Source organism: Hipposideros armiger, unplaced genomic scaffold, assembly GCF_001890085.2.
Source record: "Hipposideros armiger isolate ML-2016 unplaced genomic scaffold, ASM189008v1 scaffold_81, whole genome shotgun sequence".
In the NCBI taxonomy this organism is placed as follows: domain Eukaryota; kingdom Metazoa; phylum Chordata; class Mammalia; order Chiroptera; family Hipposideridae; genus Hipposideros; species Hipposideros armiger.
Window position 1 is genome coordinate 456,934 of NW_017731431.1, and position 20,743 is coordinate 477,676.

The 20,743-nt window shown below is 34.0% G+C and overlaps 1 protein-coding gene across 6 annotated transcripts in view; it reads right to left on the reverse strand.

Annotated features, from left to right (window-relative positions):
- The window catches only part of GRIK2 (glutamate ionotropic receptor kainate type subunit 2), a 638,721-nt gene that overhangs the window by 408,144 nt on the left and 209,834 nt on the right, over positions 1–20,743 (reverse strand). The window contains exon 1 of one of the 6 annotated variants that reach the window (XM_019643654.1): positions 18,438–18,465. The exons of the other annotated variants lie outside the window; for them this stretch is intronic. Coding sequence (XP_019499199.1) covers positions 18,438–18,450 — 13 coding nt within the window. The 5' untranslated portion in view covers positions 18,451–18,465. Of the gene's footprint in view, positions 1–18,437; positions 18,466–20,743 lie in introns of those variants that run through there. 6 annotated transcript variants of the gene reach the window in all.

Here is a 20,743-nt window from a genome sequence, read left to right on the forward strand (position 1 = left end):
ATTGTACTTTAAAAAACAATTGCATAAAGTGCTAAGGCTTTTTCAAGTTTAATTATACAAGCAGAAAAAAATAAGGGCAATATTACTGAATATAACTTGAATATTTGAAAAAAAATCCAATCAAACACAGAGGCATGATTAAAGGAAGACAAACAAAAAAATATATGAAATACATTAACTAAATATAAATATTTTAAAAGAAATGGTTTGATATCTCCAATATATAAATTATATTTACTGATAAAAATACACACTCCAGTGGAAAAAAATGGCAAAGAACATGAATAGATAATCCATAAAAAATTTGTGCAAACAACCAAAAGACATGAAAATGTTCAAAAATAGAAAAAAAAATTAAACCAATGAGATAGATAGTACTTCTACAGATCAAATTTATTGAGGTGTGAAAAAAAGCACAACTAAAAAGAAAAATTGATGCAAACTTTCTTGAAAACCTTTTTGAAAATCTATCAAGCTCTTAAAATATTATACACTTGAATCCACTAATTCTACTTATAGGACATAACTATGAGGAAAATGTGGGTGATTTTGCTACAAGGGTGTTCACTTTCTCCATAAAAACCACCTGATTAGAAAAGCTCTAAATATCTATGGTAGAGGATCATTTATATAAATTATGATACATACAAGTATAACTAATAAAATCCTATGCATATAGCCATTTTAAAATTATTCTGAAGAAGGCATTTGATGACAAAAATGCTTTATAAGACATGTTTTTAAATGGAGCTAGAATATTAAGGAGCAGCAGTAAAAAAGGTAAGTTGAATAGGTAGAGGATAACATGGTTTTAAAAATTGCTAATAAAAAATTGAATTTGTGAACAGGTATATTTACCTGTTCATAAATCTACAAAAGATTAATTGTTAACATGATTTTGAACAGGGATTTTCTCTTTATACAGCTTGAGATATTTTCCCATCGTGCTACGTACCTCTTATAAAATATGTTTACTTTTAAACTTATTCTTTTTATTATGAAGTGTTAGAACTGTATGTAGCAATTCATAAGCATGTGGTACATGAAGAAAACTTGTACCTCACAAATCCTGTTTGGTCAGTAAAATACATCCCAGGATATTAAAAAAACATAGAACTATATGATCCTAAAGCAGTATCGTAATAATCTATAACTATATGCTTCCCCGAGACTAGTACCAAGATTCACCCAATTTCACATTTTCAAGAATCTAGTGACCACTTACTCGTTTACATCAAATTCCCTATTCTCTACAGGAAACAAACAAAATTTCACTGCTTTCTTATATTTACCTTTGGCTTTTTCAAATTAAAAATGTCATCTAAGATAATTATTCTCACAGCTTTATTTTTGTGTCGTGGTTTGTTTTGTTTTTTTTTTTTAATTCAGGAAGAGCCTATCCCATCTTACATAGCTTTTATATCAAACAATAAAATGCCTGCAGTTCTTCAAGTTTATACCAAAGTTAATAGTGCTCATCAGTGTCTAATAGGCTTGCGAAACAAAGGAGAGAAACACAAGCCTTTTTCTCCATAAGCGTAGTTACTCACTTTGTTTTGTAGACAGAGAAGAACAAACAGCAAAGAATTCCTTGTTTACACAGAACTCCCAGTATTGAAATGTTCCACATCGCAGTCCCAAGACTTGAAATAAAAGATTCATATTATAGGCTGAAGCCTATCCAAATCTTTGCCCTTTTAGATCAAGTTTAAATACTACTGAGAACTGTATGACTCATAACCCTGTGATGGATGTGCCAACCAAAGTCATGTCTAACTTCTGAGATGGTTCAAATAGGTCCTACCTTAAAGCCAGTACAATCAGTATTTTGTACACATTTAATTTAATAAAGAAATTGATGTTATGAATGATATATCTTCTATTATTCTCTCAGAAGATATGCTGGTTTTTCTCAATTAACTGTTATAATAACCTTATTTCTACCTAAACAAATGCAAAAGATATTCTCCTTATTTTAATTTTGTACAAATCTTTATCCAAAGGATAAAATCATCATGCTTCTTTATAAATGTCAAAGGCCATTTTTTAAAATGTCCTGTATATTAAATGACATCAGGGAATTCTTTGTTTCTTTTTCCTCCCTAGACAACTAATGATATAGTGATTATGTAAGAAAATATCCTTGTCTTAGGAGAGCCATTATGAAGGGTTTACGTATGAAGTGTCATAAAGACAAAGACAGAAAAATGTTAACAATTTTTATCAAGGTGGTGAGTATCATTTGAGCTTTTCTGTAGATTTTAGAATATCATAATAAAAGTTGTGATGGGGGTAGAAAAAGCACAGGAAGAAATAAAACTCTTCTGTGTAATCATTTTTTATTATGGCTTGTTTTTAACAGATGTCTCAAAAAATGCCATTAAATTAATCTGTAAGTATTTATAAAAATGCTTACTATGTACTAAAATTATAATATTGTACTATTATTGTAAGTGTAAAGAATAGCGGAGTCTAAAGTAGAATAATATTGAATGCCAACTATTATATAATATATATTACAAAAATATATATTTTATAAATATATATATATTTTTGCTTGGGTTGTAAAGTACAGCATAGGGAATATAGTAAATGGTATTGTAACAGCTATGTATCATATCAGAGGGGTAGGAGACTTTGGGGGAGGGTTATCATTTTGTGAGGGATGTAAATGTCTAATCGTTATGTTGTTTTGCACACCTAAAACTAATATAATAAAAAAATAAAAAGAAATAAAAATTAAAAGTTAAAAAAGAATAAAAAAATAAAGAATAGAGGAGTCTAAGAATTGACACAATCAAAAAAACACCTGGTCTACCCATCCTTTGGACACTCAGATTGTCTCCAGAAATGGCAAATTTGCTAGTCTGACGTATTCTCTTTCTTCTCTGAGAGAGCTCTAGCACAAAGTTCTCTCTCATAGTAATCCATCATTTACTTTCCTGAAGCGTCTATCTAATTGTTCTGATTAGACTACATTTAAGTCCAACTTTTATTACAATCATCATGCAGAATTTAAAAACAGATACCATCTTCCAAATGTATTTTCTATTATCCAGGTTAAAACTTTGAAGTCTTTTGATTTTTTTTTTGTCAATTGACTATGCTGATCCTTTCATTTTTTTTTTTTAGTTATTTTTTTCTCTGAACATTGTCCAATATACCCACAGCTCAATATGGGTCTATTTTTAAATCATATTCCAAGAGTGTCCAAGCAAACCAAATTATAATGGGGCTGCCAATTCCCTAAATTAATGTAGTATACATAATATAAATATTAGATTTTTTTAGACTATCTGACTACTTGTTTATCTTAAGCTTATTGTTAAAAACGTTTATATTTCTGATGTTCTATTTTTTCATCTTTTACACGTGTCCCTGATTAATATCACCTATTTATAGTCGATCTAATTTTCTAATTAAGACTTTGGATTCTGATCCTATCAACTTGTTATTAATATTAATTCATTCAATATCTAATGTATCAAGGCAAGTTACTAATACTACAATGATATATAAAATGTTTCTTTTGTCTTTAGATCATATTCAATTTTATTTCTATGTCCAAGTCAGAGATAAAAATGATGAGCAAGAGAGAGTTAAAACACGAAGCCTCAGGTCATAACCCCGTGGACATCCCCACTGGAGTCTCTTTCTATTGTTAAATTCGCTAATGATTTTTTTTTTAGGTTTTCTTTTTTTTTCCTCATTAAACTTTATTTTAATGGGTCTCAAAATTCTGTGACAGATTTTTGGTCGAGTTGTTTCCATTAAAAAGTACTGATTTTAAAATAAAGACACATGAAAAACTAATAACTTAAAAACGATCACTAGCTAATGATCTTAAATTTGGCTTTCTTCAGTAGTTTCTCCACACTGCAACCAGGGTAAAATTTCTGAAATGCAACTTTGATCTTGCCATTTAATTGCTTAAGGTCTTTCAATAACTGGCTAATTTTTAAGCTTAATGTTATTTACAGGGTTCTGCATAATCTATCTTCTGCTTCCCTGTCCAGGCTCCTTTCTTCCCCACTCCCACTTCTCCAGTGCTCCAGCCATGTGATATCACCTACTTTCTCTAAAGGAGCCACAGTTACATGCCTCCAATCCTCCCAAATGATGTCCCCTCTGCCCAGGAACCTAGTCTCTTTGTATATATACACACAGATACACATACAGACATAGAGACACACACATTAACACATATATTTGCAACTTTTTCTCTTTCCTATGCATTGTCAGTCTTTGGCACAGTCACCTTCTCTAGGAAGACATTCATCACAGGGTCCTAAACCCAATCGGACTAAATTGTGTCTCTGCTTTACATTCCGTAAGTCCCATATCACTTTCAAACATTTTAATGCATATTCCTGCAATCTGAAGCTTAAGCAAATCAGTATGAAAGGTGTTTAAACTTGAGCTCACTCTGAAGGATCAAAGCTAACACTCAACATTGATGGAGAGCATGCTCTATATTAGGCATGGTGATAAATATTTTACATACATTAATAGAAAGTCATCAAGAAATATAGTTAGATCATATTTTGTCTTTAATATATTCCGCATTGCTATAATATTTTATAATTTAATTCTGAATATAACTCTGATATTGCTGAGTCTAAGAATTGCTTTCCTCCTTCAGATTCCATATTCTCACCAAATATTAAATTCTTAGGCCAAATACCTTGCTTTACTGGGTCTATTGTGTTCTGCTTTAGCAAGACCTTGGAGCAAGTCCAGCATCCTGAGTATCTTGCCTCAGGCCATGTACATATTGGGTTGTCGGGAAAGTCATCAGGCATTTTTTCATTGAAAAACATAAAAAATACGTCATGACTTGCCTGATGACCCAATAGAAAATGATGAATACTGGATTGGGACACAGGAGACCTCAATTCAGGACGCATCTTTTAACCACTACGCTTTCCTGCTTCCTGCTGGGTGATACTGCTACTCTCTATCCTCAACTTCTGGTTGTTTTCAAAGTACCTTTCCGAGTTCTGAACGGTAAGTACTTTCAATTTCTTAAAACAGATTCTTTGAGTTTTATGTCCATATGAAATATGTCTATAACATTCTGAAATTGGTGGTGTGTGAAGTTGGTAGATGCTATCCTTGTCACCTGTATACGCAAGTAGAAAAACACATGTACTTGTGGACCTTAATGACTGGCACACCATGGAAAACGAACAAGCAGGTCGCATCTCCCAAAAAGGGAATTGTGTGGAAAGCACACAGGGGAAGGTGCAGATTTTCCAAGGACAGGGCAGTAACCCATCTCTACGTCACACATAGAGATACCTACCGCTCCTCTTCCCACTTACTTCTGATTCCCTTGAGCCATGAAGCAATAGATATTTCTAATTTAATGAAAGCACTGCTTCCAGTATTTTGAGGCATATTTCTAGAAACAATAACGTTCTCCATTCTAATGTTACTAAGTTAACTTCATCCAAGCATACAGATTAGCATCTTTGTCAATATTTTAAGTAAACTAAAAACCACCAACATGTGACCAATAAGAAGTTTATCTGTGGAATGCCCTGAAATTTTTTGTAGTTTTAGCACTCTTTGCAGTTCTTCAGCTATAGAAGGCATGAAAGCTACTCTTGCATATCTCCTCCTCCATTTACCATATTCAATTCAACTCAGACTTGTACTCAGCCTTTGGAAAAAGAAAGCTGCTGATTACAGTCCAGAATAAAGAATATGAGTTAGAAGGCAGTATATAAACTGAAATCAAGTTGCAGGAAATATCATTGTCCCCTTGCACAAAGATTGGTTATGCTCAAGCATGTAAATGTGCTTCCTTATTTTAAAAATAAATAAGCTTTTCACTTTATAAACCTCCTACTGTTTTCAACATATTTTTCACTAGTGAATGGAAAATAGGTGTTGATTTTTCTTCCTAGAAATGGACCCTTAAAATCATAGGGAAGACCTTGGAGTTACACCTTCAAATAATATTAATTTTAAAGTAGACATACTACATACTGAGAGGGAAATTGGCAAATGGCTATTTAAATGTTAGCAATTTAAAACCTAGAAGAAACGCATACTGATTGGGAAGGCAGATGCTTGAATAATATCAAAATATAAATAGAACACATCAAACTGAGGTAACAGAGAAGGCAGCCACCTGAATAAGCACCATATAAACAGTATCAGTAACACCAAGTATTTGAGAGTCAAAGGACACACTTTAATTATATTGATTTTTCAAAAATAGGTCAGCTAAATAAAATGCAAAAAAGTGATGAAATGAGCAAGCCCCTTCATTACCCTCCGTTTTCTCTTCTGCAAAATGAAGGAATTGGGTGAAATGATCTTGAAGACCAGCGAGTCAGCAAACTTTCATGATTCTAAGATGGCTTAAGAATTGCATAGTATACTGGGGAGCATCACTGAATCCGTCAAAATTTAAGCCATGGTTAAATGCCAATATCTTGCAAATGTGGCATGCTCCTTCACAACCTAATATTCATTTGCAAAAAAATAGATTGATTTGAGAAAACATCTATCAAAATAGGAGTGAGTGTAATCAATAAAAATATAAATACAAATACATTTTGAGTTTGCAAAGAGCATTTAGATTATATGAGGCTAAACTAGAGGTATTAAAATAAACTTTCTTAAGTTTAAATCCAGAAATAGCAATAAAAAGAATGTATGAAAAATTAATATTTTAAAAAATCAGAAATCAATTTAATAGCAATAGTGAAATCCAGAAAGCAACCTAAGTATGTAATTTGATATTACATACAAAATAATTTGTATTATTTATATGGACTTTAGTTTCAAAAAAGTTCTTTCATTCCCCCTTACATATTTATTTTGCAGTTTCTTAAAATAGTTGAACTATTAACTATTACATATGAGTGATATAGCTTTGTGTTTATTGTTTTATTTCAAATGAGGGAGCAAAGGGAATAAAGAAAGGACCTGTTTACTTCTAAAATTTTGGACAAGATTCTTTTAAATCCTTTAAAATATATTTGTTCCTCTTTTTGAAATTATAGTATTAATCAAACATAACGTATTTTGAGATTGCTAAAATGTTACCATTCGTGTTACCATTAAAAATATGTCATCATCTCCTTGGTGAAGCCCACCTCTCCACAAATCTATCTCTCAGACAGATTTCAAGCCTCCCACTTGCAACACCGTTTTCATTCTTCATTTCTAGTCTTTCTAACAGAATCAAGTAGCAAAACCTTCTATGACCATATGCAGTTAGTTTCTCTGAAAACTCTTTGAGGACAGAGGAGGTAACTTATTCATCTTTGACTTGTTAGACTTAACTTGGTGCCCAGCATATAGTACATTTAATAAGTGTTCAAAAATAAACTACTAAGATGGGAGAGAATATGAGAGTGTTGCAAGTATTAAGACAAAATAAATTGAAGGCAATTAAAATCTTATTTTATATCAGCAACATAAAACACTGTAGAAATTGATCAGATGGCCATAATTTATTTTCCTTTTTGCAGAAAACTAAGAGAAACAAGTGGGTCAGATTGTGTCCCTCCCTCTGTGTTTCTCTTCACAGTAATCCAGAAAACCTCACTTTATCTGCTCAAGTCCTTTGCAAATTGCAAAGTTGTGCTATTTTTATAATTAGGAAAGTCTGTGGAATAGACAACTATATCTGTAAGTTTGATTATATATATAAAAGTTCTTATTCTTCATAATTAGTTTTAGCATTTAATAATGGATGTTATTTCCTGAGAATTTAAAAATGGAAAGAATCCAAAGCAGGTGTAGAAAGAAAATATTGCAGAAAGTTGTTTGTCAAGGAAAATGTAAACATTTAAATATAATATTAAAGCTAGTAACGTTCCCTTTCCAAACATCTAACTCAAAGAGCACTGTGGAGATTTTAATTGCATATATGTAATATGACTAAGTCAGTAGAGACATAATATAGAAATAATGTACACGAATGTGAGCATGCATACAAAACTGATATATACCCACAAAGACTCAATCAAAAACATATGAAGAAAACTTAAACAACCAGCCATAATAGTTAATCCAGAGAAAAAGCAGAGGAGAGAAATATAGCAGCCTGACACTATCAAACAAAGCAAAAGGTCACTGACCAAAATGTTTACACTGACTCTCTGTAGACACAGCCTAAAAGAATATGTCTTATGCTCAAATGAAGAGACCCAGCTGTAGATTATAGAGGTTTGTGTGTTCAAGATGGAGAGTGAGTTAACACACATACACACACACACACACACACATACACACAATTGCACACAAACGAATTTTTCATTTAAAACCAGCTCTACCCCTAAACATTCCCTGATTAAAAGTGGTACTACTCCTAAACATTTCCTGAGAAGCTAACTGTGGATCTATCATCAAGCAAAGCTTAAAAAAAAAAAGCTTCTAAAATTCATTAGTTAATGAGAATAACTTGCTTGTAAACTCTTGTGCATTTGCACCATGTGGAATGCACAGCTCTTAGCTGACAGTGTCTGTCACACAGTAGGTGCTCAATAAATATTCCTTGCACTAATATAACTTTATTAACCTGCAGAATCCAGGAATACTCTTTCAGCAAGCAATTCTGCAGAATAAATTTTATTAGAAAAGGCAAACTACATAGATATTGAAAAATTAGACAAATTATACTAGAAATTACACATGTTCAAACATGTTCATAGAAGTATCATTTTTCATGATGAAATAAACTAGAAAAATGCATAAATGTACATCACCTGGCTGTTGGTTTTATACAGTATTGTAAACCACCAATGGAACAGTATGCAATTGTTGCGCTTGCAACCAGAGACGCCAAGGAAGGGACAGAATATGAAATGCAGAGAACGGGAAGGAGGACAGACAGCGCAGTCTGGCCCCACTTCCTTGCTGACTTCAATCTTTTATTAGAGATAACAGAGGAACAGGTGGTAGGAAACAAGCACTCCCCTAAGGCTAAGGGAGGAATGTTTAGTCTAAGAGTTGTTTCTTAGCTCAAGAGGAGCAAAACAGTCTCAAGGACTTTGGCTGAGTATACACTGATTTCAGTGTGGCAGGCATCCAGCCTTACTTAATTAACCCTTAGTTGACCACTGAGCTTTTGCTCAAGGCAGCAACCTTACAATCTTGGTTTTGCGGGCTTATGTGAGGGAATCCCTAACATGTCCCTACATGCAATCATTAAAATGCTTGGAAAGATATATGTTTCTTGACATGGGAAAACATATTAGGGATATAACCCTAATAAAATAGCAGGTCAAAAATAACAGGTCAGCATGTTTTTAAGAGGCAATATTTCATACTGGTTAAAAATGAGAAATCTGTGTGAGCTCTGAGCAACAGCGGTTCGATGCCCGGCCTGAGCTGAGCTGCCAACAGATGGCAGGATGGCTCAGCTAAAAAAAAAAAAAGAGAGAGAGAGAGAGAGAAAAAATGAGAAATCTGGAGTCAACCTGCTTGGGTTCATAGCCTGATTTAGAATTTATAATGAGTGGCCTTAGACAAACTACTTAACTTCTTTATATTTCAGTTGTCCTACTGGAAAAAAAATGCTATTTTATTAGTAATACCAAATACCAATTTCATAGGTTTGTTGTGAAAGTTAAATGAGAAAATAAAATTCTTAGAAAAACAGGGCTAGCTCAATAAAACTTAGCTAGTCCATCTTAGTTACATTTATACATTTACTTACAGATATATAAATATAAAATAAATATGCATATATAGAAATATGACAGAAAGGATATACACCAAAATATTAATGGACTATATCTATGAATAATAAGTCTATAAATAATTTCTATTTTCTGGAGTTCCTGAAATAAAAATACTTTTTTTTATATATCTGAGGTACCTTTATAGAAAGAAAACAATTTTTGATGATGGAGTAATTTGGAACAGAAGATTATACAATTTTAGATTCTTAGCATTGGACAGAATCCAAGCAAAAGGGAGAACATTTCCAATCATAGGAAAATATCCAAATATAGATTCAGCAAATTTAGCCCATCACTATAGAAATGAACCACTTTATCTTTATAAAACAATGACCTTGAAAGCTGAACTAAAACATGACCTGGTATAAGGCAGAGACAATACCACTTTTGCATTCCCTACCTCCCCCAGAACAGCCCTTTCCAATATTTCTTGAGTGTGTGAGTAGCTTGGTTGAAATTTTCTCCCAACCCTCAGAGGTGCTAAGCAATTCAAAATTAAAATTGTTATTTAAGATAGAAACCAATTGTGAGTTGAATGGGAACATATATGTAAATCTATAGGTATTTTAAAAGCCATGCAAAACAATGCATGAAAATAACTTTAAAATAACATTTAGAATGTGTTCTGCTTGCAGCCAAGATGATCGTGGGAAAGGTAGCTGATGATTCCCCTGAGATTGGCTATCCTGATGTAGTGAAGAGTTTGCAAGGACTCAGAAGAATGGCCAGAGGTTCTCATGCAAGGTAAGCTTATTATCTGCCCCTGGGTCTAGGGTCTTCTTTAACTAATTATTCATTTTGGGAGAAGAATTATGCTAGTAACATTCATATTATCAATTTTTACCCCACTGTTCTTCTATCCTTAGCCCCAAATGTGTCAAGTATATATGGAAGTGATACTGATTGCATATTGAAGAACCTTAGCCAAGATGTCTGGAGGTTATCCTGACATTATTGGTTACTTTAAGCTGACATTTTTCCTGCAGGCTCTAGAATGCTTAAACCTCTATACAAATTGTTTTAAAGGTTAACTTAATTGATTCCAAGAAAGACAAATAACTCCCTAGCTGGGGAGCACCCATCTGAGAACAGTAAAAAGCAGCTCTATTTTCTACTTCTGGCAAGTTAAAGAATGACAGGTTTCAGCAACATTGTCAAACATTCTCATTTGCATAAAGCCACAGATCAGAAGAGTGACTTTCAGTGCTTTACAATTCAAAAATCAACTCTCATTCACTGTTCCGTTTATCATAACAGATGTTCTGATCAGCATTCCCAGGTCACCATGTACAGTGTACATGTTTATATAATTACAAGAGAAAAGAGGTTAAAACATTGTGCCTCATCCAATACTGTCAACATGAACCCATACAACGATTCACACAGGGGAAAAACAGGAGAGTAAATGCAAGCACTATAAATATACATAAGCCACAGCCTAAACTGTTTACCAGCCCAACCTCCAAAAAAGGATTCCTCCCAGCAGACATATAAGAGCCAATATATATCCCTAAACTGCCTGGTGTGACCTAGTTGAAGGCAGCCTAGAGGCAGAGATGGGATTCCACTACATTTGTAGGATGCTATGAATATGTCCTTAGGTTTTGTCAGAGGACAACAGATAAACCATAGCCCTAATTGAGTAAAAGTGCCATTTGTTTTCTTTCTCTCATACCTGCTTGTGACACAGAAAACGTGGCACAAAGTATGCTTCAGAGGAAAGAGAGAGAAGGTTATTTATGGACAGATTCACAGAATGAAGATACTTGGAAAATGCTACAGTATAAACAAAGACATTCTTCCTCTAAAACAGGAAAGGTTTATTGGGCTGTTATGTACACTGCCTGCACCTGAAGCCACGTGAGTTTTCTCTGATATGTGTCGTTGAGATTTCATATATTTAATTGCTGGTATAAATATATGATGTTTAATCATATCATACCATACGTATGTGAATGTATAAGAAAAATTAAAAAGCATCATAGCTATGATAAGTGCCACACAGGGTGGTGGTTTAGAGCCTAGGATTCTAGTCCTGGCTTGGCCGTTAACTAATTCTCAACCTTAAGCAAGTCAGTGAAGTGTTCTGAGCCTCAGCTGACCTAGCTGTGAACTGAGGAGCTTGAAGGGCTCAAGTGATGTCAAGGCTCAGGCTATTCTTTGTCATCTGCTTAACTCCAGTTCTGGGCACAGTGCTTCGAACACCGAGATACACAATGAAGATCCATGGAAATGAATGAGTGAATTATTTAAAGAATCAGTGAATAAAGGCACCCACAAGACCTTTGCCAATATAAACTGTCCATGACACAATGCAGTTAATTTGCACAACAAACAAACCTTTAAAATTAGGGCCGGCCGAGTGGCGTGTTGGTTAAGAACTGGCTTGGGATGCCAGTGGGCCCCGGTTCGGGTCCCACATATGAGGGCCAGTGACACTGCCCTCTACAGCTAAGATGCTGAACAACAGCTCAACCTGGAGCTGGGATGCCATGAGTCGCCAGCGATGGCGTAGGCTGCAGCCCCTGTGGCAGTGGGTTGCCATGGGCTACCGTGTGCAGCCAGCAGCCAGCGTGAGCGGCCAGCAGCCGCAGTGAATGGCCGTCCAGAAGCCGGCGACTGATCTGCCTCGCCCAGGAAGAGCGCAATGATGGTGCCAACTTGGGCCAGTGAAGCAACGTCCTCCGCAACTAGACTGAAGAACAAAAGGACAGCAACTTGTCTGTTCCCCTTTCCCTGATTCCCCAACACTGTTCCCCACCCCCCAATTCCCCAATAAAATCTTAAAAAAAAAAACCAAAAACTTTAAAATTAAATTTTGGTTCTGAGATGAATGTGAGTTTTCTGAAATGCCTGATGTGGTCTAGAAAGAAATATTACAGCACCACAACCTAAACCCTCTGTCAGTCCAGTCTGAATCATGTACCTGTCTGGAGAAAGCAAAGTTATATAATGACTTAGCTGAGTCATCCAGTGAGAGCCCAGTAATACAGGCAAAGCTGGAGACCTCATCCATGATCAAATTTCTACTGGTGGTGACTTAATCAACCATTGACCTTGTACAGGACTACAGAAAAATCATAACTGTGGGTTTCTGTCAGCCTACTGCCTTTCCTGTTCATATCACATTCACTAGAAAATTATCATATCCAAGAACAGGAAGCAAAATCTACTTTCTAGAAACAGGTTAGGGATTTGGAATAATCCAATCATTATGTTTCTACCCTATGAAATTATTATGCTAATAAGCTACTTTACAAGATCATTTTCTTTGGCATTTATGCAAGCTTGGAGTAAAAGGTTGGAAGACATGGATTTCAGCCTATACTAAGGAAATCACAGACGGGATCTAGTCACCTTGTACTTATATGACACCTAAATATCTGCATAAAAAGTGAAAAATTGACTTAAAAGTTTTTTTAATCATCCCTAATTTTTAGCACTTTAAAGAACAATTATTGAAGTTTTGATGTTTTGCTTTTTTTAAAAAATTTTAGATATCATCCCTAATATTGATAACTATTGAAAGGAAAATGAAAGAAGGGAGGCAGGAAGGTAGCAAGGGAGGAAATGGAAAGAGATACGAATACAAGAAGAATAACTCTAAAGCACTTAGTAATGAACAAAGTGTCTCCATAAGCATGCACAGATTCCCTACCAGATGAAGAAAGTATTAATATTGCTCGATTTTTCAGGTGAAAAATCAGAGTCTCACTCAGAGAGATTAAGTGATTTATTCAAGATCACACAGCAGGGACGTGATACATCAAGGACTCAAACTCAGGCCTTCTGTACACAAACATTAAACCTTTCTATTGTATTTTGGCCACAACATATGCATTTTGTTGACAGATAGTGAAAAATAGGGATTCATTCAAAAATGGAAATGGTGACAATTTATCTCTCACAGAATATATACAGGTAAAAGGAAGGATAAATATCAATGGGATTGTTTAATCCAGTAATTATGTGAGATTTCAAAAATCATGAACAATTGTGAGCCCCTCCCATTTCACAATTTTGTTCTTGTTATTTCTCCAAATTTGTAGGCCTACTTTCAAGGTTCACACCACCCGCCATTTTCAGGACTTAGTACATTTAATTATACCTACCAAAGTAAGCTACTCAATATTATTTTTTAAATGTTTTATATAAATATAAATATAAATATATACATATATATATATATATATATATATATATATATTTGTTGCTTAGTAATAAGTAGAAAAAATGTTCATTATCAGCTAGGTCATTACATGTTTAAATAAATTACTGGCTTTTAAACTATCATTATGTGGATAATTAACCATCTTTTTGTCTTCTAACAGTCCTTCAAATAGCATAGTTTATCACCCTTAGGTTTGAACTTCCCTTTGGCCATTGATTAAAATGAATAAAATGAGTGTTACAAGTTTTGGAAAATGTCTCTATTCTTCTTAAAGGCAATATTTACTTCTGCTAAACTCTAACAGCACTCAAAGTTGTGCCATTTATCACTTAAATATACATTGTCTTTCCTTGTTCTTTATTTCTGTCATAGTTTTATGTATATTAAACAAGGCTCCCAAGAAACTTCATGGCTCCAGAAGGGCAAATAAAAGATTTTTGAAAAATTTTTAAATTGATTTATTGGTATCTACCAATATCATGCACAGGCTATATCAATATACATGTATCTGTTGTCATATTATAATTACACTTTACATGTTACACCAAGTTTTTACTTTAAAATATTTATATTTTAATTTTATGCATAGGGAAAGCTTCAGCCAAGTTTTCAAACAGTAACAATTAACCTTTTAATGAGAAGCATGGAATTCAATCTGCTTTTTAATTTTCTTGGGATAATTTGTGACTAACCTTTTCTCCTCCTAAGAAAGATAAATCCTTAAAAGAATTTTAATTCCAATTTTAGTACATTCCTAGTACATATTTTCAGAACATCTAGTTATAGACAAACTTTTATACTTTACATAAACATTACAGAATTATTATACTTTATATGACATAGTATTCCCTCACAACTAAAATTGACTCTGAATAGAAACTACAGATGTAAAACTTAAAAAAAATTCATGTACACAGTTCTTTTTTTCTTATTCTTAGCAATTATAAAAGTAATTATGAACAAGATTGTTGGTCAGATGTGTGAAATTCCTGGTTGTTAAAGCCCCAGTTCATAGCTTCTGCTTTAATGAAATATGTCATACGATGCATAGTTCTCTAATATCATTTAACCTATAAATTGTGCCTCTGACCCTTTCATCACTCAAACATAGAATACAAAGAATGGTATTCATTAAAAATTCATGGAGCTTCTAAAACATGAGGAGATACTGGTTATAATTCATTCATGAGTTATTTTCAGTTTATGAAGGAAGGTCTTACCCAAAGAGAATAAAAGCAAAGCACATTAAATCATAAAATTATATGCAGACTGCTGAATGTGGCCTAAATTTCTCCACAAATAGTTCCACTCCCAATCTTGCTGCACCCTGAAATAAAACAACTCTTCTTCCTCACCACATGAACTTCAGTATACAAACAAACAAACAAACAATGTCTTATAGTTGGAATCATATAGTATGTAGCCTTTTCAGGCTGGCTTTTGTCACTTAATAATGCACTTAAGGTTATTTCACATCTTTTCATAGTTTGATAGCTCATTAGTTTTAGTGCTAAATAATAGTTCACAGTCCAGTTGTACCATGGCTTATTTAACCATTCACTTACTGAAGTACATCTTAGTTGCTTACAGGTTTCGACAATTATGAATAAAGCTGCTATAAGCTTCTGTGTGCAGGTTTTTGTGTGGATATAAGTTTGAACTCATTTGGACAAACACCAAAGCTTTCAATTGTTAGATCATAAACTAAGCATATGTTTAGTTTTGGAAGAAACTGCCAAACTGTCTTCCAAAGTGGCTGTACCATTTTGCATTCCCACCAGCATTGAATGGGAGTTCCTGTTGCTCTACATCCTCGTCAGCATTTGGTGCTGTCAGTGTTCTGGATTTTGGCCATTCTAACAGGTGTGTAGTGGTATCTCATTGTTCTAATTTGCATTTCCCTGAAAATATATTATGTGGAATATCTTTTCATACTTGCGATCTGTATATTTTCTTTGGTGTGATATTTGTTAAGGTCTTTATCTCCCTTTTAATCAGTTTGTTTTATTATTGTTGTCTTAAGAGTTTTTTTGTATATTTTGGATAACAGTTCTTTATCAGCTGTATCTTTTTTAAATATTTTCTCTCATTATGTGGCTTATTTTCTCACTCTTCTGACCATCCCTTTTTCTTTTCCTTTTGTTTTCATGGTTTTGACTCTCTGCCATGTTCTCTAAAGTAACTATTCCAAATTTTTCAGGAGTTTGAAAAAAAAAATCTCTGAATGTTCAACTTAAAGTTTCTTTATGTCTTCATTCACTTGTATGTTCCTCAAACATAACCACACAACTTTGCCCTGATCCAATAGCTTCCAGACTTCATTACCTTTCCCAATTCCATTCCCATATGCTTATTTGTCTACTAGTATTTTTTATTGCAACAGAAAACATTCCTCAAATTCTTATTTCCTGTAACTTACAACCTTGTCTACCTTTACCCATGTTTTTAAACTACAAATATTTCCTTAAACATAACCCATATGCTATTTCCTCTATTAGCACCTACTCACACTGTAATTCCTTCAATCTGGCTTTGCTACCCTATTGAATTTTACTCAGGAGTCACCAAGGATCAACTGATTATCTGTTTTCTGTTTTCTTCCTCCTTAATCACTCTGATCATGGATTTTGTTTTACCTTTTTTGAAACTCTTTTCTCACTGGGTTTCTGAGATTTCCTAAAAATTCCACCAATTCCCAAGTAAAACACATCACTAAATTTTCCTCAGACATATGTTATACTTCCGAACTCAGGCCAATTGTTATAGTTCTTTCTTTGAAGTAAACAATGCTTTTTGTGTGGCACAAGCTCTATCTATTTCAAGTTGTGATACAGCAAATCTGTCAAATAGACAATACCAGTACGTAAGATCCAGGAAGAAAAATGTCTTTCTTATTCTCTGCTGTGTCTCCAGTATCAGTTACACATTACATACTAAGTGACAATTGAATAAATGTATTTAATAGCTGAATGGAAATTCAGAGATATTTACTCCAACCCCCTTCAACATTCCCAGGTTGATAAAATAAATTGCTGGTAAAACTGAAACATTAGACCTCATTCCAGTGTTTGTTTCTACATTTTAATGCTGCCTGTATTACATTACTAAATTGTCATGGAGTCTTTTCCTTTTAAAGGTATCTTTAAAAAAGTAATGACACTAAATTAAGGAAATCACCTATTATGATTATCAGGAATTGTGAACTTAATATTATCCAACACTTAACATTTCATAATTTTACCCTTACATATCCTTTTTGCCCTGAGATTTGGTTCATGTAAGGTAATTTTGCCCAAATAGAAATACGTTTTTTCACTGGGGGGGATGTAGTCATTTTAAACAGATACCTATATCACATTCTATCTGAAAATTTTGTAACATTTTTCCAATAGCATGAGAAAAGAGTCCCCAAATGTGACATTATTCCTCTAGTAACATATGAAGCTGTCATCTATTCAAAAAGTAAACCTTTCTCATTCAGAAGTAAAAAAATAAAAAAGTCAACTTTAATATTACTTGGTGTCATGTGTTGGCAGAGTAATCTATAACACCTAATTTTATGAGATTTTACTGCCTCAGATATGAGCTCCCACTCATTTCACTAAAATTTGTTGACTGCTTTTCATACTCAAGACACTATTCCAGGCTGTGTAAGGATAGAAATGACCTGTGCATCTTGAAGAAGTTTCTAACTTTGTGAGAAAGGAACAATAACAGTAAGCAACTGGGTTTTAGTTTTCATATTTAAAAATAGTGATAAAAATTTCTGTCCTGCCTAGCTCATAGTATGCATGGAAAAGTCAGATGAGCAGTGAAAGCATTCTGTAAAATGTAAATAATTATATAAATCCTTATTATTATATTATTATTATTACTATTACTATTATTATCATGTTTACATCATAGCAAATTATCAAAGACCCAAATGTATAAAGCAGTGAGGCCTATGGCAGATAGGAGAATGAGAAATCAACATAAAGCAGAGAGTTAGGGAACCTTTATAAAGGAAGTTGCTTCTATTATATGCATCACCCCTGTCACCTCATGTCTAGACTGGAAATTGCATTCTAGGGGTCTACTTTCCCCAGTCTCTCCCTGCTCTAGTCCATTGCACCACTACACCCAGTTTCTTTCTACACCTTACCACTGCCAGGCCAAGTTATTCAGGTCTTTACAATCTGTTTTTTAAGACCTTCAAACACTCCTAGACCTCTGGAAAAAAACAGTCTAAAATCCTTATTTGTAAGTATTTCAGCCTTACCTCCAACTGCTGTTTCAATAAGTTTCCACTCCAACTAAACTCTGTAGCAACAATTGCCTACATCACTAATTTGGTAATTTATTTTTATTTGTTCCAGCAAAGATTCAATGTGGCTCATTTGATAATTAATTATGTAATGTAATTCCTTGCTGCATCTGTTATGCTGTTGCAACAAACTGTTACTTATATTTTCTTTTCATTTATACAGTTTTATTTATTTATTTATTTTAGTCTCATAGTCAGACATTGATTGCCATTAAAAACTGATAGCATGTTTTAATCTTTTCTTCATACTCACAACGCAGGGTCATGTATATGATTTTCCTTCCATCTACATTGAAGAATTGATAGTCAGCTCTGCAAAGCACAGTCCTTCCTATTAAAGAGAGATTATACAGTTCCTGTCTATGGAAAGCAAAAAGTATGAGTTTAGTAACTCAGTCCTGTGCTTCCAAGACCCATTTTGAAGACTGAAGTATTTATTCCCTTGGCTGCTGGCAAGATTGTTTGCTGGAATTGCATCTGCTGAAAGTTCCTGACCCCAAAGCAGACCTCCTTTTCAGGGCAGATCATATCCAAGAACTCATCAATGCCAGGGAACAAGGATCCAGCTCACTCACCCACTTGTGACAACTCGAAAGAGCCATCTAAGCTTCAGAGCATCTCTGAAGCGTCAGATGAGCCCTTTTTGTGATTCCACTGCAGCCAAACTTAGCTCTTTGACTAATCTTGCTTCTTTCTCTTTTCTCTATAGAACTTCTGCACATTAATATACATTCAGTCTCGTTCCCAAGGAACCCAACCTCTGACCAAAAATATGAAATAAACACAAATGTACACAAAACCTATAGTTTCCCTTTTCATTTGCCTCTCAAGAACTCTTAGCTAAATTTAATGCTCAATGGAGGTAATTTATCTATATTTGGCTTACAATCACCCCACACACATACCATGTATCGCTGTTAATCCATTTCTTATATTTTAACAAGTATCTATTTTGTACATTTCTTATCAAAATTAGACTTAAAACATTTTTTAAAGTACCATGAAAAGAAAGAATAGTCTGGAGAGAAAAAAAAGGAGAGAAAATAAGAGAAGTAAAATTCTACAGAATTTCAAGGAAAGGATATTTATTTAATACTAGGTTATAATCATTAGAAAAAAAACTTTTAACAGTTGAATTTGAGGTGGGTCTTAATATAGGAGTTGGCAGATAGAGTTAAAGGAGTAGTAATCTGTCTAAGGAGGGGGGACAGTTAGTAAACCTGCAGATTGGTGGACTTCATAACATGAGCTGGAACCACAAAGGATGACTAGTGCTAGAGGAGTATAAAACGAGTGAGAGAAATGCTGAAATGGAGATTACAGAAATTCAAAGTTACAGCAACAGAAATGAACATGACATAGACTTATGTGGAAGAATAAAAAAAAAGATAACTGTACCAAAAGATTGCCATTGCTTCTGAAGTCAATGCCACATCAAAAAGTCAGATCTGGAACCTCATGGAGAATTCTAAAGGTACAACACATTTAAAATGCAAATCAGCAAAAATGACACACACATACAAGTCCTTCACCATGGTTTTAACAGGAGTCAGAAACCATCTTCTTTGTTTCCTACATGAGGATAATGTTTTATCTATCTGCTTAGGAAAGTTCCTGCCTTTTAATCAACTTCTTCTACAGCCCATGGATCAATCAGGGTACAGCAGTGGTGGGGTGGGGAATAGGGCTCATTTGATGGGGGATATTCTACGGCACTCTGGGTTCAGCTGAGTTGCAAGTATAGCTTCAGAGCGGTTTTACATTGCATTTGATATTGCCACATGTCCAAAGAATTTCATTGTTCTAACATCAATTTTTATATTACAGTGTCAACTTAGAGATCCCTGTACCATAAAGAGAGTTAAATTTGTATATGATACCCTGCATGGAACAAGCTTTGAATTTTATTATAGAAACATACATATGTTTCTTTTTGTCTTGTTTTTCATTCAGAGACCTGGGCAGAGTATGCCTTCTACATCTTGCTATGATCCTGTAGGTAGAGCTTTTAGTTCCTGTTCCATGAAAGATCCAGCCAATCCAGATTTTAGCTTTATGGAGAGATCACAGTTTCAAATTCATGCTCTGTTTTGACCTATTGTTTCCTACTCCTGAGTGGGAATTAAAGTCCAAGTGCCCAGCTGTAGGAGCCTAGCTTCAGGACTGATGTCCCAAACCACAGCCCTAAAATCCTGCACTACATTATTATAGCAACTTGCATTGTTACTGCTTTGGTTGTAAGTGTCCTCTTATTTAACCCCTTGATTTTACTTTTTTAATTAAAAAAAAAAAGACTCCTTCTCTATGTTGAAAGTTATTCATCATTTTTGTTTTCAGGAGGCAAACGTTTATCTTAGCTTGGTCCACCACATGCGTGGATCTGGCCATTTATACTCTGGCTGAAGCACCCAATTTATTAGGTCCCCAACACCAAACACCACCCACATGTGTTCTTACTGCAAGTGGAGACTACCTATGAATATCCTATGTAATACTTCATTGTATTTGTTTGCATCTTTATTTGTTTTTTTTTTCACTTGCATGCTTTCTTTTTTTTTT